General features: G+C 36.4%; 1 protein-coding gene across 7 annotated transcripts in view; it reads right to left on the reverse strand.

Moving 5' to 3' along the window:
• LOC120766559 (tyrosine-protein phosphatase 99A) overlaps positions 1-22,435 on the reverse strand; it is a 531,852-nt gene that overhangs the window by 97,640 nt on the left and 411,777 nt on the right. Inside the window, exons 1-2 of one of the 7 annotated variants that reach the window (XM_040092150.1) lie at positions 15,395-16,155; positions 2,116-3,086 (exon numbers count right to left, since the gene is read on the reverse strand). The exons of 4 other annotated variants lie outside the window; for them this stretch is intronic. In XM_040092150.1, the coding sequence (XP_039948084.1) occupies positions 2,116-2,743 (628 nt within the window). In that variant the 5' untranslated portion in view covers positions 2,744-3,086; positions 15,395-16,155. Of the gene's footprint in view, positions 1-2,115; positions 3,087-15,394; positions 16,156-22,435 lie in introns of those variants that run through there. 2 more of the 7 variants (XM_040092149.1, XM_040092147.1) reach the window with 2 other exon arrangements.

Below are 22,435 nucleotides of genomic sequence, written 5' to 3' on the forward strand. Positions count from 1 at the left end.
TGAACGAAAAAATGTTAGAAACCATAGATCTGATTACTGGAACAATTCTACAATAATCAGAGGAGTTCTCTGAAATAAATTTTGGTATAATCCATTAGAAATTGCGACAGCTTTACTTTTTGTTGACTTTTAAATAATCGTTATTCAAAAACAGTTTTCATTAAGAACTCATCCAGTTCCAAAAGCGTGTTTAGATAGTAAACTTAGTCAATTATTTTTATTTCGTATTATTAGATGCCAACGGAAGTTCTGAATGTTTTGATTGTAAGGGTTAACTAAAAATTATGACAGCACCAAAAGATGACTTTTTGAGAGTTCTAGTGCCTTTTTTGGACCAAATAAATATATATTGTTGCCTAAGCATTCGTCTAACTGAATAAAAGGGTAAAGTGGTCACTGACAGTTCGGTGACAATACGTTATAGAAAAGAATAGTCATAAAATATGTTCTATAAAAATTATCCAATACGCTGCCTATGTATTTTTGTATATTCAATTAATAGAGCAGCAAGTTCTCAGAAATCTTTGAGAAAAGAGATTATTTTATTGTAGAGAGCATTACTTGCAACAACTGTCACAAAAATTGCGAGAAAATAATTACGTTTGTAATTATAATAGAAATAAAAAAAATGTAATTATAAAAGGAATTATATGCTTATACAAGCAAGCTAAGCAAGTAAGGAAAGTAAGTATAATCTGTAGAAGAATCTACTAGGTAAGCATAGAGCGGCTTTATCAATATTCTCCATTGTGTATAAGCTTAAAGTCAATAAAATAAATTGCAGATAGTAGACTTGCATCCGCCAGTGGAATTGAGTGACTCAGTAATTCTATCAACAATTGTTGTTTTGTTAAGCAACAACAGAGCGATTACAAATGCAATGATTTATTGTACGTTGAAAGGCAGCGAATGCACTTTGAATGCACATATTTATCAACTCAGAACAAACATTGTGTGCACATAGGTACTTATGTATGTGGGTATGTATGTATGTATATAATGGTATATTTTAATGCAACAAAGCTTATGGAAAAATAAATTATAATAATCAATTGAGTATAATGCAAATTCTAGAACTGTTTGTGGTGGCGATTGCAACAGCTGCTGAATGACATGAGGATATGTATACCATATACATATATACATACATCCTCACCTAAAATGCAAAATAACGTAACATCACTTTTTATAATTTCACAGGCAAAAGAAAAACAATATAATAGCAACCACTCTTATTGAAATAAAATTTGGGGTTTGGTTATAAAGTGGTTATATTTTAGTTACATATTAGTTATATATTGGTTATATCTGACAGCGGAAGCTGAAATTTTTATGCTACATAGTACATAGTACATACATAGTAAAAATATTTAAAAAATACTGGGAAATATATAATTTACTACCTAAAAATCCTGGTTCTTACAGTTTAAAGTCGACTAAAAGCTTAAGCTCTTGAAGCTTCGAAAATTGGTTGTGAATAAGACCACATCGCTTGAAGTGACCATTGCTTTAGTTATAAAGTGGTTATATATTGGTTACATATTAGTTATATATTGGTTATATCTGACAGCGGAAGCTGAAAATTTTATGCTACATAGTACATAGCACATACCTAGTAAAAATATTTAAAAAATACTGGAAAAATATAATTTTCTGCCTGAAAATCCTGGTTCTTTCAGTTTAAAGCCGACTGAAAGCTTGGAAAATTGATTGTGAATAAGACGACATCGCTTGAATTGACCATAAATGATTTTGGGTAAATATCTTTTATAGTTTACCAACTTACTCCCCAATATAAAACATTTTTCCAAACTATTTTTTACAGCATCATTTCTGGGGACCTTAAAATCTATTAAAGTTTATAGTGACATCTTTTCTTCCGCTACTTTCTGCACCCCATGAGCATCATTACGAGGTTTACGAACAATATTTCAATGCTTAAAATTCCAAAATATTGTAAGTACTGCGTGGTTATAGCACACAACCACTTTATATATAGTCAGTAAGTAATTTTATATACATATATCTAGGTAACTAGTTACATTCCTGTCCATATAAAAAATTAAAGCTTTATTGATAAATTGTTGCGCTTTGCATGTGAATTTGCATATTTACCGTATTTATCATCCACAGCCGCATATGGCGGTGTTGCATCACCTGACGTAGTGGCAGTCTTGCCATCCTCATCGCTTAACTCGAAGCCGGTAATGCTGCCGCCACCACCACCGCCAGCACCGCTATATAAATCGCTATCCAAACCGCTGGCGGGCGCAATATTGGCAAAAGACAGCGTAGTGGGTGGCACAAGCGGTTGATCCTGCTGCTCCACGGAAGCGGGCGAGGTGGGCGCAGCAGCTGGAAGTCGATAATCAGTCTCAACGGTTTCGCTATTATCGTCGGCGACAGCGGCGAGCACATTTTTGGCGTCCAAGCCGACGCCATTCACCGCATAAGCATTCACATCCAAAATATTGCTGATGGTCGTTGTGCTGCCATCCTCGTAGGCTAGTTTGCTGTCAGCAATGCTGGAATTTGGCACTGAATTGGGTGTTGTTGGTGCTGGTGTCGGTGCTGCCGTTGGTAGCGCAGCTGTGGGTGCGATGGTGAATGGTGATGGTGACGACAGTTCTGGGTCGATGGCGATGCCTGCAGCGTTGGCGCCGCGATGTTCGGCGATAATGGCGGCAAAGAGCAGCGAATTGAGTAGTAGGCGTAGGCGCGCAGCATAACGTGGGCGTGGCATGTTGAAATGCTTAATTGCTGGCTGAATGGCTGGCGGTTTGGTGTGCGTCTAATGTGTCGTTTGTTGGGTGGGCGCTTGAGTTTGTGCTTTCGTTGCAGGTTGTGACGGTTGCTATAGTGTGGGTGTGAGTGATCGTGCTGGCGTGTTTAAGGTTCGAATGCGCACGCTGCTCGTTGTAAGCACTCGTTGAATTCGTTGCGTTTTTAGTAGCGTATCATTTTGCACTTGAACTTCACTTGAGTTTGATTTCTAGGAATTATTTTCTATATTTTACTGTGTTTTTATGTAATTACATATACATAGGTATATATGTAAACATTTACTGCCGGCTTTCTGCTTGCAACTGTAATGTTGATAAACACAAACTAAATTATGCACAATTTTTAAAAAACGATAAAGCAAACACGGAACGCCGAACGGAAGCGTTTGTTATTTTATAGTGCATCAGTGTCAGCGGAAGAAGAAAGAGAAGAAGTAAAATAAAAAAAAATATACAAAACCACCGCGCATTCGCGACACTTTGTGACTGCGCGCTGCATGCGCTTTGTAAAACGTTTTTCTTGTTGCGCGTTCACGTGCGCGGCGACGCGGCGCGGCGCTTTGGCGAGTGTGATGCGTAACCGCCATCAGCGCGAAAGCTAACTGCGCTTGCTTGTGCACATAGAAATATACATGAATACGTTTCAGTTATCTGCGCTTATGCTGCTTGCTCATTAAGGCGAGCGCGGCCGCACACTTGCCACAGCGCGGCTGTGCGCCGCGATGTGCGCGCTGCTAGTTCGTCTGATTGGTGTTTTGTCGGCAGCGCGCGTGACTCACTTGGCTAATTGCCCTTTTTACGAGCGCTTCGCTGCGGTTAATTTCACTACAGTTCCAGTCGCTTTGATAATTTCTGCTTTTTATTGCGGTATATGTATGTATGTATAATCAGTTTTATATTTCTTCACTTCTTATATGCGTGCTTTTGTTGGCGCTTTTGATGCTGTCGCCTTCCGCGGCAGTTTATTAGTTAGTTTTATTTAGCAACTTTTCTCTTTTGTTATAATATTTCACAAAGTTTTTATTTAGCTTTTAAAGTTCGTTTGGGTTCAATGGCAGCTAGGAGCGCAGATATTTGCACATGGGGTCTCATACGCATTTTTAATATATTTTTCTTTGTGGTTAGGTAGAAAGCTACGCTCAGCTAAAGAACGTATGCATCCGCTGCAAAAAGTGGCATGACGCTTCCGAAGATAAAATTATTATAAAGACGTAGAACGGGCCATGTGTGTAGCAGATGTGTTTCGAAAGTCGTGTGCCCGCGCATTATACCGCTATTTTTGGCTTGCTGTTTTATTATTTATGCTCATACCTCTCTTCGAATATTTTCGCCCAACTTGAAATCATTGCAGCAAAATTGTATGTATGTCAATATTCAAGCTCATACATATTATTAATTTTTAATTACAAATATAGTGTCCGGTTAACACTAGACCACAACATATTATTAATGAGCATGAAGTTATTAACACGTTCTTACTAAACCGTTTTTATTTGTAAGAGACTCAATGCTTTCGTGTAGTAAATTAAATGTCTCGATATCAAAACTTTAATTCTGATCATCGATATATAATGTCTCTTGCAATTACCGTCCGAAGAATACCAAAGCTGCGGAGCCGGCAAAGCTATTCGGCAAAGAACTGATAAGGAGCATGAATAAGCATTTTTGGACAATATGGTCGGCCGAAAGCATGCCCAACGATTGGAATTTAAAAGAGCTCTGCCCAATCGGCAAAAAAAGAGACACCACAATCTGCGCCAAATACTGGGAAATAAGCTTCCACAACATCGTATGTAAAGTTCTTCAAGCGTATTGTGTGAGCATCAAGCATCGCCAATAAACTGACTGGACCTTATTCGTGTGCCTTCAGACCTAGAAAATCAAAAACTGTCTAAATATTCACCATGCGCCAAATTTAGGAAAAGCCCCGTGAAAGGAAGATCGTTGCACACTACTCTTCGTCGATTTCAAAGCTGTTTTTGACAGCACGAAAAAGAGCTGCCTTTATGCCGCGATGCCTGAATTTGGTATGACTGCAAAACGGCTGTGTAAACTGACGTTGAGCAAAACCGAAATCTCCGTGAGGATCGGAAATGACCTCTCCGAGCCGTTCGATACCAAACGAGGTTTCAGACAAGGCGTTTCACTATCGTGCGACTTCTTCAATCTGCTCCTGGAGTAAATAATTCGCTCAGCAGATCTGAACAGAGAAGACACAACCTTCTACAAGTGTGTACAACTGCTGTTGTAGGGCGATGACATCGATACCATTGATCATAACAACCGCGCCGTTAGTTCTGCTTTCTCCAGTTTGGACAAAGAATCGAAGCAAATGGGTCTGCTAGTGAACGAGGACAAAACGAAATATCTCCTGTCATCAACAAACAGTCGTTGCACTCTCGACTTTGCTCCTACGTCACTGTTGACGGTCGTAACTTCGTAGGTGTAGATAATTTCATCTATCTTGGAAACAATATTAACAGCAAAAACAATGTCAGCCTCGAAATCCAAAGTAAAGTAACTCTTGCCAATAGGTGCTACTTCAGACTGAGTAGACAATTGAGAAATAAAGTCCTCTCTCGACTATTAAAGGCGAAATTCTAGAAGTCAGTTCAACGAAGTAAGACACAGCGGCTACGCCTGCTAGGTCTTGTCATTCGAATGTATGAAAACGCTCCTGCTTTCAGAGCATTCGACGCAGTGCCCGCGGAGGGAAGCACTCCGCTGGAAGGACCAGGTGGACCTGGCTTCACTTAAAATCTCCAATTGGCGCCAAACAGCGAAAGGGAAGTTCGACTGGCGCGCTTTTGTAAACTCGTCTATAAGCGCGTAAGTCAACGCCAATAAAGAAGAAGTTGTCACGCAAAAACGGTGTTTAGCGGAAGCAGGATATTATTTTTCGCAATTGCTACTCTTGGTATGCTCTAATATACTGAAATATTGTTCTTCAATAATATAATATAAAAATATAACCTATTATAATAATATAACCTTCATTAAAGGCTTTTTGGTTGGTATTTGAATCTTTTTTGTCTATTTGATTTAAACATTAATATGTAGCGGATTTTATATCAAAATCTAGCGAACTCTTAGAAGCTTCCAGCATTCTTAATAGAGAATAAATATTACTAAGAAATAAGAAACTCAGAAATAAATATTTTGCTCGAAACTCTTAACAAATTGTTCGACACACCTTGCAAAGGTTGCCTTCACATGTATAAATTTATAGCTTTAATTGCTTTTTCGCGCCAAATAATATATAACATACTATAAAAGTATATATGTCTGTCTATACATAAGAACACAGGTGATTTGCCGGCCTTCTTCATTTAATACGGACATAAAGAAGAATTAGTTACACAGTAGCTTAACAACAGCGTAACTGATGGGACATGAGTCGAATTTTAATTCCATAAAATAAATGGCGAATGGCGAAAAATGCGACTCAAATCCGGAAGTGTGTATATATTCATAGAACAAAAAATTGTAATTGTATGTTACACTAATGATGTTTAGTGCTACGCAATTATTTTCCTAGAACTATGTAATTATGTTCCAAACATTATGTAAATTAACATAACATAGTAAGTAAAAAAGTTGAAGCAGCTTAGTAAGAAGCAAGCAATGAAACACTTTCGCTTCGCTTTTCGCTAGAATTGTGATCATTACCTGACACATCACACATTGTTGTGATTAACGCTAAAGCAAACCAGTTACGAAAGCTTGTTTGTAGCATTATTTTTTGCATTTGTTGTATTTATTTTCATTACAAACTAGTTGCTCTTTACACGCTCTATAATAAGCGCAACCGCAAGTGTCTTCTTTGCATATGAAATGCTCGTCAAATGAGCTTATGTAAGTCAAACCTGTTTTTAATTTGTTTCAATTCTACGTGGAACGTAAATCACGCGCTAAACAATAAAAGGCTTCTTTATTACGCGTTGCGTGGGTTCAAAATTGCTCGTTAAAAAAAAAAAAAACTATTTAAATGAGCATTTAAAATTGATTGAATGGTATTAGATTTGCTGTAATCATTGATACAAATATACCTTGAGGGCTTCATTAACTTGAGGGCTAACTTAAAATTGCCAGTTTGCAATGACAGATAGCTGTCAAAAACAATTGATTTACAGACAAACAAAATTGACATTCATTATGACTGTTAATAGGCAGTTTAAAGTTTGAAGATAATATGTACTAAGTATATAATTAAAATTCATTATTTATGTACATACAACTGTATTTACGGCTCATACAATATATGGTGTACTTTGAGGTATGGTGTTTCCTAGAGGGATAGCCGTCAAACCAGCTGTCAAAGTAAACGAATTCGCTTGACATTCAGAGTAATTGTGCAAATTATTGCGCAAAAAAATACAATCAAACATTAAATAAAAATTATATCTGAACCATTGTTTATGTGCACAATGGTTAAAAGTATCCAGTGAAACCGTCGACTTAATTCAACGATCCTATTTGGTACTTGATAGAAAAGACTATAGGAACATGATCGGAACATTAACTGGTCACAGTCTGGTGGCGGCATACGCTCACCGAATGGGGCTGATAGTTCGAGAAGACTGCAGGAAATGCCTAAAGCAGGGCGCCAGGCAAACAATGAAACATCTCTTGTGCACTTGTTCCGCATTGGCAAAACTACGTTGTAAGCATCTGGGGTCTCCACAGTATGATACACTGGCGTAGGTCGTAGACTCTGTTACAATTCGCGTCAAGCGCAGGCATTCTAAACGATGACTACTCCTCTTGTACTTAGCAAGTGAACTCCTTCTGGTATCGCAAAGAACCAAAACTGGTCTTTGCGTGGCTTATTGGCCAACCAGACCTAACCTAACCTAATTCAACGATCTTTTGGAGGTGAACTTGGTAATTCACCACTCAAGTTACATGAATTCATGCTTTGCTCTGTGTATTACTTCAAGTCAAGATTTTAATGTTGGTAACTGTGCCATAGCACAGGAGTCTGCATAATCCTTTTTTGTTGGCCAAATGTGTACGTGTTCGACTCCGTTATGGAGTAATATTTGCCGTCTATTTCCAAGGCATTGATCTCGTCGTATGAAGTAGCTAAAGTGAGTTTACTCAGATTTTCACATTAGACTTATTGATAGACCAATTATACTGGCATCACGATCCTTGGCTGTAAATAATTTTCATCGGATTTCCTGAATTGATTTATAGGACTCTATTAAAACAAAGTAAAGCGATTGAAAAGAGCCCATAATCTGTGGAAAGAAAATATGTAGTCTTAAAAGGTCAGCAAATTGTTGGGGAGTAATAAAAGAAGAAGTAGAATATGTCAATGATCTTTCATGGAAAAACTGTACGAGTCTACATATAGTAAGCCACTTTAATAAAAGCATTTGTTTACAAGAAAGATACCTTGCCTACGATTTTTAGATCTGTCTTTTTTGTAAACCATTTTTCAATTTGAGTTTTAACAACTAAATTGTCGATATTTTCCAAATGTAGTATTCACAAAACCTTTGGAAAAGATTGGGTGCAAAGAGTTTATTTAGGAGCTTCCTCAGAGGGGTTTATAGATAAACAGTAGTCGCTGGAGTAGAGGCGCAGTGAGCTTTTTCACGAATTGGTGGAAACTACGAGGGAAAGTTGGAGGGCGAGTCTTTTGTAAGAAGGAGCTTTAGACTACTGGACTACTGAAGTGTTTTTCAGGCAGAAGTGACAGCTATTAAGGTAGCAGTAGATTTACTGCTTTGGAGTGAGTTTCCTTCAGGAAGGTGAGCATACACCACGACTGCAGAACGGCGATATTAGCAATGAGCTAGCTATTTATGCGCTCGAAGTTAGTCAAAGAGAGTTTGCCCTCACTGGAAATGTGATAGCATCATGCCTCCTTATCAATACACTCGTTTCGGTGCATGATCACAGCTGAATCGCTGGAAACAGGATATCTGATGCACTAGCATGATACCCGTACCTAGCTTTCTTCGGAGTTGGAATGCGTCGGATCTCCGTTGTCAACTTGGGCTCTAGCACTGTACCTATGGACCTCACGTGCGCTTCGCATACGTTGGTCTATAACCACCTCCTATGCGACTGTCAGATCTTTCTGACCTAGAGTAGAATGTAAGGGATAAACAAAGTTCCTTTTGCAGCAATGGTAAGAGTTCTAACTGTACATTGTCCAATAATAAGATAATAAGAATCTATTCGGATGCAAATTAGAAAAGTTGTATGGAAGAAGATGAGATGGAAAATCCAGTAGCTTTCTCCTGAACAGTGTAGCCCTTGCGAGACTGAGACTGAGACAGCTCGGTACTCTTACCTGCAGAGAATCAGAAGGCATTAGCCGTGTCAACAAATTTGTGATCGGTTCAAAGAGCTTTGTCTATGGCGCTATGAGGGTCTTTAAGAGAAATTTATATAAGAATTCTAAGTATCATTATGGACCACCCAAGTAAGAACTCATTTTTAGGGGTGACCATTTAACCTAACTCCAACATAAGCTAACCTCATAGACGAAATCGCGGAGATATATTTCAACACACTTTCGACTATCTATGAATTATTGCTAAATATAATATTTGTGCTCTTTCAGGCGAAGAGCGGAGAGCAGCGTCTCAATCAGAGAGTCTTATGTCTTAATCTCGATTAAATGAACATTGTATTGATTTGTGGTCTAACTAGAAACAAACGAATGATAAAAGAGATTTGACGAATAAGTATTATTGAGTTGAAAGATGAAGGAAGATAGAGATTAGAAAAAATGAATATGGAATTTCGATTTCATAATAAGTTTCTGTGCCAAAAAGAATTGGACGTCGTTGAATGATCTGCAATCCAACTTGGTTAATTTAATTGAGTTCAAATTTGATTTGTCATCAAACTTGCCACAATATGGAAAAACCATTGCAGTTTATTAAAATAAATTTAAATTAGCCACACTTTACCCCTGCAGCAATGTTTATCAGCTCAACGATTGACAATTACTTGTCATGTGACTGAATTTGCGCGAGGTACCCCACAACAAAGGAAGCGCCACCACAATTTGGCGGTGATTGCGGCATGAATGGCAGGCCGAAACTGTCAGTCGATTGATAAAAATCAAATTGCCTAAATTAAATTTAAGCGGCAACAAAATGAAATTAGTCGACTTGACATGTTGATTTTAGTTTTAATGTTTGAAAATGCCATTTGTTTTGTTGTTGCCCGCATTTATGCTATTATATTAATTAATAATAACAAAGTGACTTGCTGTTTTGCCGTTTATGGAAATTGCATTAAAAGAACGAGCGCAATGTTTATGGTCTGAATTATGTTAATGAAAAATGAAATTCAATTGTTTGCCATGGAAAAACAACGGCAATAATTGAATAAGCTTATGAGCTGAGCCGGCTTTAAATGGAAATTGCAATGCGAATTTAAATGAGATTCAATTAGTTTTGTTAAAAATGAAATTTGTCTTTTTATGCGAATTACTGGCATAGAAGTTGGCTGCAATGGCGTTTTTTGTGTTTTGAAGTTAACTGCAAATTAAGTTTGTTTTGCGTCTATAAGACTTGCCAGCAATTAGTGCACATATTGAGCTTTCTGATTGGCTATGTGCGTATGTATTTAAAATATAGATATACAAATATAATTACATATATACATATACATACATATGTTAGTATATTCGTAACGGCTCATTGAGAAATTTAAAGCGCTTTGCCGCCGCCGCGTCGCTTGATTGTGAACTTCTTTATTGTTTTTGAATATTGATATAATTTCTTCATTGCTTTCGCCATTCGCTTTTGTTTATTTGCTTTCTTTGCGCTTCGCCTTAATATACAAATTTTATTTACTTCGCTTTGTTCGCTTTCTACATTCGCACATACTCTGACTTCACGCTTTCTTGTCTTGCATTTGTTTACGAAAGTTGGTGGAAAATATGTATAAGCATTTAGTTTTGTTTAACAGTAGTTTTTGTTGTTCTTAAATTTGTTTATGTATTACACATATGAAGCAAAAACATCAAAAAACTGACGTTTTAAGTTCATGCACTCGATTAGCTTTGTACTTTCTGTTTGTATACATATGTATATGTTTATATACAATGCATCCATTGTTTATAAATATTTTATTTGAAACCGGAGTATTTAGTCTAATTTTTAACCAACTATGTGAATTTACTGAGATATTGAAAATCTTTGTTTTTTTCATAAACTCATTTAGAGTGAGTGACCAGATATTCATCATACGCCAAATCTTGGAAAAAACCCGTGATAAGAGAATCGACATTCAACGTTTCTTCGTCGATTTTAAAGCTGGTGTTGACAGCACGAAAAGGAGCTGGCTTTATGCCGCGATGTCTGAATTTGGTATCCCCGCAAAACTAAGAAGGCTGTGTAAACTGACGCTGAGCAATACCAAAAGCTTCGTCAGGATCGCGAAGGACTTCTTCGAGCTGTTCGAAACCAAACGAGGTTGCAGACAAAGGCAGACAAGGCGACTTCGTCTAGTGAGATTTCTTCAATTTACCCCTGGATAAAATAATTCCAGCTGCAGATCTGAATAGAGCAGTTACACTCTTCTATTAGAGTGTATAGCTGCTGTCTTACGACGAAGATATTGATATCAATGGTCTCAACACCCGCGCCGTTAGTTCTGCTTTTTCCAAAATAGATAAGGAAGCGAAGCAAATGGCTCTGCTAGGGAACGAGAGCAAGTCGAAATATCTCCTGTCATCAAACAAACAGTTGTCGCACTCGCGAAATCATAACTTTGAAGTTGTAGATAATTTCGCAACCAGCATTAACACCAACAACAATGTCAGCCTCGAAATTCAACGCAGAATAACTCTTGCTAACAGACTTCAGACTGAGTATGCAATTGAGAAGTAAAGTGCTCTCTCGACGGACAAAGACCAAACTCTATAAGTTACTCATTATTCACGTCCTGCTATATGGTGCAGAGGCATGGACGATGACAACATCAGATGAGTCGACGTTACGAGTTTTCGAAAGAAAGGTTCTGCGGAAGATTTATGGTCATTTGCGTGTTGGCCACGGCAAATATCGCAGAAATATTGACGACATTGACATAAGTAGTTCAGCGAATTAAGGGACAGCGGCTAGGTCATGCTGACCGAATTGATAAAAACACTCCAGTTCTGAGAGTATTTGACGCAGACACGCCGAGGGAAGTTGAAGAAGACCTCTACTTCGTTGGAAATACCAGTTGGAGAAGGCGCTGGCTACACCTAAAATCGCCAGGTAGTGAAAAAGAACAACGACTGGCGTGCTGTTGTAAACTCGGCTATAACCGGTAAGCGGTTTATACGCCAATAAAGAAAGGAGACTGAGATACGCAGATGTTACTGAAATCGTAGGCCTTAACAAAACGGCCGTCAGCAGCCTTTTCAAACGTAGAAAAAAGAAGTAAAAGCGGTTGGTCTTGTGGTGAATGAGGGTAAGACAAAGTACTTGGCGGCCACATACAAGATTTCATCTTGGGAGCTACGTCACTCTTGACAGCTATAAGTTCGATTAAGTCAAGACAATTGAGAAACATATCCCTTCTTCGACGAATAAAAATTACACTCCATCCTATGGAAGGAGAACGAAACTATTCTTTCGTGCTCTCGGCCCAGACCAACCCTCGGTTATAGCGTCAAAGAAAATGATGAATAAAAGTTAATTGGCACTACTTAACTGTTTTTTTTTTTATATTAAAATATTACACAATAGCCGTTTCTGACAAATGTGTAGCTGCTCTGGGGGGAAAGGCAGATCGATATCTCAAAAAGTGAGGGACTAGTTCATGCATATACCCACAGACGGACATGGCGGAATCGACTCAACTCGTCAAGCTGATCATTTAGATATGTGTTTTATAGGGTCTCTCATGTTTCCTATTGGGTGTTACAAACTTCGTAATACATATATCCGCTTTTGAGTGTAAGTCTAGTGGTAACGGCGAAAATACCAACACAGTTAGAAATTGCTTTGGTAAGTAGGTTCATTAAGTCATGACAATTTTGGGTAATTAAGTCTGCTGTCTGCTTGAAATACATAATTTACTATTTTGTACTATGAAGACTTCTCACCAAGATGTTTACTTTGACAGCAGAAACTTGCATCGAACTGTTTCAAAACTCGTGATTGCTTACTAGCTTATGATTATATGCTGACTGTAGAGATCTAGTGATTTCGTTTGAGGCTGCTTTAACTGCTTCCTACTACTACTCTACGTACGTAGTTCCCCAATAAGAACTGAATTTTAAAACCCTCAACTTGTCTCAAGTTTTTTCGAGTAAATTTTCTTATACTGTTTAAGAGACTCAATTTTGTCTATATGTTAAAACTGAGAGCCTTATTCTTCAAACACTTTGAGATATTTCTTCACATTAGACCAACTTCATATTTTTACATTACAACTTCCTAGCAGGAACACAATATTGCTGCTGTGCCTCGTTCCAATTGGAAAGCCGAAATTCGTAGTTTTTGTCTTACAAAACTTTTTGAGTTTTTAATGAACTTCATGGTAAGCTCTCCAAAACTTTGGGGCACACAAATAGCGAGACTTTTTGCCAACAATTCACGTTGGTCTTGTGTCTGTTGGAAAGGTCGCCAGAGGCTGAAAATATGTCAAAGGTCATGCAACCCATGAGGAGCTATTGTGCGCACATAAACTCGTGCTCACACATACACTAGCGTCCATGTGTATGTGTGTATATGCATTAGTTGCTGCTGCAGTGCATTGCCATCAGATTTGCATGCCTATCGCCAGTATCGCAATGCGGAAAATGCGGTCGAACGTGGAAGTAAACTGCGTGTGAGTGCAGCTGTGTGTCTGTTTTTGTCGCTGTGTAGGCTGTGATGTGCAAAAGCAAAAAGGACTCAACAACAAGGATACCGAATTTGACAGCGAGCGCACAATTTGACAGTTGTGCTGTGGCAAAGAACGTGAGAGCGCGAGCAAGTGTGAGCGCAAGAGCGCGCGTGCAAAGTGAAATGTCAGAAATTAAGGCGTTTGCCCTTTGCAAGCTGACTAAATTTAACTGTGCGAATCTTGCTTTATCATTTGTTGTTTTTTTCTGCTTGGGTTGCCATTGTTCAATGCAGCTGTTATATGAGCTATAATTTCGCACACAAATGTTTTTTCAATTATTTTTTTGCTTTCGAACTTTATTAATAATCTCTTTAAATATCACATTTGCAGCTTTTTTGCTTTTACTGTCGGTCGCCGACACTTAATTGATGTCAACTAATTGACATACTCCACTTTGTATGAGATTTTGCTTTTTATCAAAGTCTCGCCTAACCTCAACTGTCAGTTATGTGTATGTATGGCTGTGTGGACTTTGGCGATTAATGTCAATAAGCGATTTTCCTCGATACGGACCAAAAAATTATTGTGATAAAAACAACAAAGAATGGCAGTTATTTATAGATATGTATGTATATATGTATATGTCAGTACATATGTATGTAGACGGTATATATGTATGTATTTTTATATATTATATGCCAATCAGAAAACGCTTGAATGGTAAAGATAAACAAGAAAGAAAGCAGCAAAGAACATAAGAAGACTAGTATGTCACTAAGAAGAGCTGAAAGCAGCAGACAAAAAGTTGAAGTAGTAAAAGATACTAAGCAGACTCTGACAACAATGGGAAGAAGTAGCGGCAAACGCGTTCTCAAGTTAATGATCAAGCAAAAATGATTGCATGAAACATTTTGTAAACATAAACCAACACCAAGCAACAACAACAATAGCAAAAAGTAGACAATTGCTGCTTCCAATGACTTCGCTTGCAGAGCGAATTCAACTCTAAACTCTGTATGAGAGCACGCATTGCAAGAGATAGAGAGAGATGACAACAGAGCACGTGCAACACGCGGCTAGCGGCAGCTGCATGCGTTAGAGCAAGCTGTATGCGAACTTTAATTATTGGCGACTCTTTTATAACATTGTGTGTGTTTTTTGTTCCGGACTGCAGTATTACTGGTGTCAAACTGGTACTTTTCGTGCCCGGAGTTGACAGTTCTTTTTATTGATTTCTTCAAAGGTACACAAAAACCCACTGAAAATTTCGTGCAGCGGCAGCGACTATTAGGCGACAGCGCCGGGGCAGGGCAGCGCGTTTAGGTAGGCAGGCAGCAGGAGCGTAAGAACTTTTATCAACAACAGCAACAACAGGGCACATCGCCTGACCAGCCGTCTGCCAATTGCTGGCCACAAACAAAAACAAAATGAAAATCGACAACAACAACAACAAAATAAAGCTGTGAGCTGCATCACTGAATTCTGGTTACCAAGCGCCAATTGGGCGTGCAGTCCCACAGGCTGCTGCACAAAATTCGAAGTTTTTTCGTTGGTCCAATGCAGCGTGTGGGCTGCGCGTTGCAGTTGCTAACGGAAATTGAACACTTTATTGCTTTACTTTATTAATAGCAGTACTTAGCGCGGCTTTTCATTTACTTTTCACTTATTTTAAGCACTTTCTTTGATAACTTTAGCATTTTGCTGCTTCACTGTGCTTCACTCTGCCTCACTGGCCGCAGACAGCACCGAAAGCAGCCAACAAAAGCATTCGTAAACACACACACACGCAAACTTTTGTTGAAATCTGCATTTATTACCATTTGAATTGACTTTTGTTCCGCTATACCGTTACTATTGGCCAGCTAATTTTCACATATCCATTTAGAGCTGCTCTTTATTCACATAAATTGTGTGTATTTTAATGAAATTCTTTTCGCCTTTGTCTTCTAATGTGTACACTTTAATGTTTCACACTCATACGCGCACAACAACAACAACATGGGCACAAGCGTTGCTATAGCGCACACTAACGTTCTCTCTGTGTTTGTGTATGTGGGTGTGCGTGTGTGGGTCTCTCTGTGACAGCTTCCTTAAATTGCTGGTTGCAGGGCGGCTGATTAAGCGCACGAGAAAAAAGTTGACTGCATGCACCTCCTGCTGCTTGGGTCGCTACACAACAACAACAGGCTCAGCAATAACAACAACAATCTACACTAAACTTCACTTTTCACCGTTAATTCACACACTTTTCGCTACTTTTCTGCACTTTATCACCGAATTAATGAAACATTTGCCTCAATTTTACGATTTTCACATTCATCCAAACTGCGGATTTTGCTCGATTCACTCGAATTTCGTGCACACAATGCGAAAAACGCCTTTGGGAAGAATTCATCCACGAATTCTATATACACAATCCAGTCCTCCGCACACAATTCTTCACTTCACTTTGTACAATTGTACGACAAAACAAAAAAAACACGATTCACTTCTCTTCGCTTCCTCGTTTTCGTACGCTATGTATGCGCTGCGCAGCGTTTGTGAGGCACTAAACGAGTCACTCAGCAGCGAACATGTGCAGATACACTGTTGAGCGGTGACCGTAGTCCAGCAGCGCGGCGAAATCAACTGTGCGGTTAATTCGCCGCAACCGACAGTTATTTATTTGTTGCTCCAGTGCCTGTGCGTTGTTGCTGTTATGTATCTTCTGTGCTTGTGTTGGCTTGTGACTCTCTCTCTCTCTCGCTGTGTATGTGTATCTCAGCGTGTTAGGTGAGAAGTCATGGGCGATAAATTCACTCTCGCCGTGACTGGTCTAATCGGTTGTGCGTTGAGTTGATAACAAATTTGTCTGTTTACAAACTTAACGAAACGAGGCGAAACGTTTGCACTGTAGCAGCTGTGTTTAGTTGGCACACCGAATTTTCTTTTATTAAGCAGTTAAGATATCAATAAGAACTAATATTGTATATGTACATATTTTTGGAAATAATAAATACTAGCGGTACTTATTTGATTTTTTCCTATTACCTCGTATGTGTTTTGAGGTGAAAAATCACTATAATTTTGGGTTAAAAGTGCAAAAATCAATAGATAAACGATCGAAAAGTAAAAAAAATAACATTTTAAATTTTTTAGTAGTTTTTTGTTAAGATTTTTTTATATCACTATTTATGTACTTATTTATTTAAATGTGTGAATTTCGAGGGAGTATTATTTTTAAAAGCAAAATTTAGTTAATTCAAAATAAAAAATTCTAATTAGTTAATATTTTTAAATAAATTGATTTATAAAATACATTTCCAACTTCTTTACGAAAGAAGACCTTTTTGTAACTTTTGTGAAAGTGATTCCGGAAACACACATAATTAACATGGCCAAATTAGTGTTTAATGATATTAAATTAATACAATGCTTCGGAAATATAAGCAAACTTAAGGTTTTTTTTAATAAAAAATGAGTTTTGATATCCGTTTAAAATGATTTAAATATTCGAGTATTGCTTCGTGGTTATGTCTAATTTATTTTATATTTATATTTTATAAGCAATTTTCAAATGGTTCTTAAACTGTCTATTTACTTGATCTCTTTTACAGTGGTTCAAAGTAAATAGCTTAATCTTTCAACTTTGAAAAAACGAATTACATTTTATGTTTTATTGCAAAAATCGAAAATTGAATATTTAAATTTAATTAAAAATTTCAATTAAAATTTTATTGCAAAAATTTAATATAATAAATTAATAAAATTAAAATTAAAACTTTAAAACTAATTAAACTAAAAATTAATTTAATAAAAAATTAAATTTTCAGTTTTAGTTAAAAATTAAATTGTAAATTTTTGGAATAAAAATTTTTAATTCAAATTTTATGCTTCTATTGAAATTTTTTATTTAAACTTAATGTTTAAAAAACAATTTCAATTAAAAATTTATTTTTTAATTAAACTTAAATTTTCAATATTTGGTTTTCGCTGTAAAAATTTTTGATTCAATGTTTTTTTCAAAATTGGAAGTTATTTATTTATACCACGGTTCATTTAAATTAAATCAATTTTTATTATTATTTTAAATAAAATTTTCTATTTTTCTATTAAAATTTTTGAATTAAATTTAAACTTTTTTAATAAAATTTTTATTAAAATTAAAATTTACATTTAAAAAAAAAAATTCAATTAAAAATTTATTTTTTAATTAAACTTAATTTTAAATTTTCGGTTTTCGCTACAAAAATTTTTGATTAAATTTTTTTTTCAAAATTGGAAGTTATTTGTACCACGGTTCATTTTAATTAAATTAATTTTTATTCAAAAATAAAATTTTCTATTTTTAGAATACACATCTTTAATTGAAATTTTTGAATTAAATTTAAAACTTTTTAATTATTTTTTTTATTAAAATTAAAATTTTCAATCAAAAAAAAAAATAAAACTTCAATTAAAAATTTAGTTTTTAATTAAATTTATATTTTCAGCATACAAGCGCGAAATAATTTAAATTTAATTTCAAAAACATATTTTTTTAGTTTTAATTGTAAATTTGCTATTCATTTATATAGATTTTTTGATATTTTTCAGTTCGTTCTTCAGAATCAACATTTACATTTTTAACTTTGTATTCGATTTTTGGGTTTAAAAAATTGTTTTTAATTTTCCCCAAAAGGTATTTAGTAAAGGAATTAAAACTTCAATTAATTTTTTTTTGATTGTAATCCCAAAAATTTGAATTTAAAAAAATTAAAATAAAAATTAATTGAAATTTGAATTAATTTATATTTTTAATTAAAAGATTTACAAAGAAAGATTTCGAGATGGATGTAATCAGTATGACAGGAATTTGCGTTTCTAGAGGTTTTGAGAAATCTAAGTCGCCATGTATCCAATTTCCTAAACTTTTTGTGTTTCCAGTGGTCCAGTGGAATAACGGCTACCGAGTAGTTTTATGGGGAGTCTACTCTATCACGTAAACAGGTATTTGAATGGCATAAAGCGGTCGGTGCCGGTCACGAAGTCATCGAAAAAACATGCCAATTTAAAAAATTTAAGCAACTTTGTTTGAAAATCAACGAGATAAAAAAAAATCTCAAAATCTCTTATGAATAGACTGAATACATTTTGGTTAACGTTTTGGGTATAAAATGTGTCAATGCTAGAATCCTCCCAAAAAACCTGAATCTTTTGCAAAAAAACTTTGAGTAAACATCGCAAAAGAGATGCTTGATATCGCAGCTGCGGGTCCTACATTCAACAAATGCATCATCAATATTAACGGCACTTCGGTTTAGGAATATGACGTCGAAAATGTCAATAATCTAGCCAATGACGGCTTAAAAATGAGCCAATAACGAAAAAACCTAGCCAAAGCCGCTCAAAAATCAAGGTCATGTTCATCGTTTTCGTTAATTACGGTGGTGAGGTTCACCATAAACACGTTCCACAGGGAGGCATCCAGGTATCTGGACAGTAAATTCATGGATTTTGCACCACGAAAATACACCGTCATATTATGGTATGATTGGGATTGATTTTTTGGATAAATATGAAACGAGCGTCCTCGCACTGCATTTGAATTTTTCAGATTAAGTTCTCGGCAATTTTTTTTCTTTTCGAAACTGAAAATCTTCTTCTTGAAATGCGTACTGAAGCCATTTAAAGGAAGGTACTGAAGACCATCTTAGCCGAGACTTACAAAAAGTTGCTTGAGGATTTATATATTCATAATATAAATTTTATAAAAAATATTGCTGAAACTTAATCATTTTTAAGATTTTTGAGTTTCCGCATTTCTCTTAAGCTTTGAAAAACTTAAACATTTGTACTACATTTTCAGGTCTGATTCTACATCTTTGATCGTTTGAAATAATAGTTCAAATCTAGTTAAGAAAAAACGCGCCACTGTGTCGGTAATTTTTATATCCTGCAGAGCTCATAAAGCATTTGTAAATCTCACCTTGCTTGTAGAACTCGTATACTGGAACAGCGCTGACAAAGTTAAACTAAGAACCAAATTGTGCTCAAATCTTCATATTCGAGATAAGTCACTTTCCATAAGCGCATGAACACAAAGGTGACAAATAATCGCTTCCAAAAATAAATGTCTGCATGTTTAACCGGTATATTATAGCTCCTGACTAGGAGAATTATTAATAAATTATGCAGGCCAGGGATATTAGGCAATTAATTTGTTATCAACTAACAAGCCAGCTTTCTTTTACACCAATTTCATTTCTACAACTACATGGCAAATCTACGTAAATATTACAGGTGCATGCAATATAATCGTTTGACACCATGGTGTATCGATTTATGAGCATGTGTTTGGAGTATTGTGTGGGAATAAAAACAAAAATAAAGCTGAAAGTATTTAAGTGGTTATTCACGTCACCATTGCACGCATTTTCATTATCATTTCATGTGTTTTCTACGCTAATGGATTGCGGAAGTGATTAAAAAACCCCATTTAGGTAGGGGTTAAGTTCGGATGCAGTCGAAATATTGTAGATATCGTAGGTTTTTATAGTCAGCCAAGAGGAGACTGTAATATTCGGAGTATGGAACGGGAATAGGAAAAGTGAGGGCCGATTTCGTATATATTTCAAATCATATATTCAAAACAGCTGCCCACTTCTTACATATGTATAAGTTGATATATGTACATATGTATAAAGTCTACAGGCAGGACGTGCGTCGTCATATTCGTTAAATGCGAGCTAATAAACTTAATCATAGCTTATGGTTGTTTTTGGATTAAAGTTGACTCAAACGATGACCAATGCTTCAGTTATCTATTCTGACTCAAAGTATGCTGATGGGATTCAAATTGACCTTCTTTGGAAAGTAGGACCTGATTATAGTCCGAATTCGGTCATTTTAAAGATATATATTTAGAATTTGTTGAATCGAATTTGGACCAAACCCGATCTAATATTAAATGTAATCACAACAAGAAAAAACGTTAAATTCGGTTGCACCGAAGCTAAATACTCTTCACTGGTGCATTTCTGTTAATAACTATGTGTTTAGTTTGTATGGAAGCTTATGCTATGATAATCCGTTCTGAACAATTTTTTCGGAGATTACATTGTTGTCTTAGAAAATAATCTATACCAAATTTCGTGAATATATCTTGTAAAATGTGAAAGTTTTCCATACACGAACTTGATTCCGATCGTTCAGCTTGTATGGCACCTATATGTTATAGGGATCCGATATCGGCAGTTCCGACAAATGAGCAGCTTCTTGAAGAGAAAATGACGTTTACAAAATTTCAAAACGATAACTTGAAAACTGAGGGACTTGTTCGTATATATACAGACAGACGGACGGACAGACGAACAGATGGACATGGCTAAATCGACTTCGCTTAACGTACTGATCATTTACATATATACTTTATAGGGTCTCCGACGCTTCCTTCTGGGTGTCACAAACTTCGTGACAAACTTAATATACCCTGTTTAGGGTATAAAGAGGACGCTATAACGCCTATTATCCAATTTTCGTCTAGAATCATAGCATTAATTCGAAAACCAAATCAACAAAGTACCCTTCAGCCATTATGAATCTGTTTTGGCGTTTAATTTCTATACCCAGCTCAGTGGGATATCTGCAAGCGTGAGCTCTCAAGTGTTTAATTCTTGCTCTCACAAAGACGGGTTAATCAAAAGGAAGAGTTGAGATGTTTGTACCTCATCTTCATTCAAACAGCTTCTACAACTGGCATACAATAAGATGCCCAACTATATCGCGTGGGCGAAATAAATTCTGAAGCTTTTGATGGCATAGCCTTACCATGCTTCATTTGCTAGCCTTGAGCGTACGGTTAATGAACTTAGGTAGAGTATTACTGTTCTACTACTAAAGTGGATAGTCACCTCTCTGAAAGTGACTTTACTTCAGAGCCGTTGATCTAAGGACATCGTAATGTTTGAAAAAGGCTGCAGTAGTAAGGAATTCCGATTACAATACTGATGGATAATTGCGTGCAGTAGATTCTGTCACCAACATGGAGCTCTGCTTTAGCGGCTTCTACCTACCCATAGATATCATCCAAAGGTGTGTGAGCCGAAATCAAATGATCCAAAAGATCACTTATGAAATCAAAGCGGCTGATATTTCTTAAGAGTTCTGTCACAGGTTTACTTAGAAAGCCAAGTCAATTTATGGCTATTTCTATGGGTGCTAAGTGCAAAATGACATTACGTGACATGGTTGGTGTGTACCTTGGTGCGCGGTTCAGACAAGCTAGGAAACTACATTACCTTAGCCACCATAAACCAACATAAAGTGCTTTCGAAAGTATTTTCGAATTTTCAAAAAACTATTTGTAACTAAATCACACAATATTAGCTGTGCTTTTGAGGTCAAAAATATATTGGAGTACTTCCTTCTTGGCATGACTATCTAAACCGGCGCTAAACTTATACTCATGCTTGTCTATGTGTGCGTGCATAATTGTACTATTAGCGTCATATTGGTTATTAACATGAAAGTCAACATACATACAAACATAAATGTATATTAAACAGGAATGAGAGAACGGAGCTACATAATGTCGCCTGTATGTTGTTGCTGCACTTTAACAAAGTCTCTTTGGCGCATTTATTAGCTTTTAATGGTGGGACAGTGCGCAGCTGGTGAATTAGCGTACTGATGGTGACCAGACATGACAAAGTCTAACAAGTGTCTTTTATTGGGTATTTAGTGCTATTTAGCAGTTATCCACATCAACTTAGAGCATTTTTAATTTTTATATTCAAATGGCGCAAAGGACTTTGTGGACTGTCAGCGGTGAAGTCCGTTTCGAAATATGTATGATGTGTGTTCTCAGTGCAGTTGATTTGCTGATGAAGTCTTTTGCG

Source organism: Bactrocera tryoni, chromosome 1, assembly GCF_016617805.1.
Source record: "Bactrocera tryoni isolate S06 chromosome 1, CSIRO_BtryS06_freeze2, whole genome shotgun sequence".
NCBI classification, from domain to species: Eukaryota; Metazoa; Arthropoda; class Insecta; order Diptera; family Tephritidae; genus Bactrocera; species Bactrocera tryoni.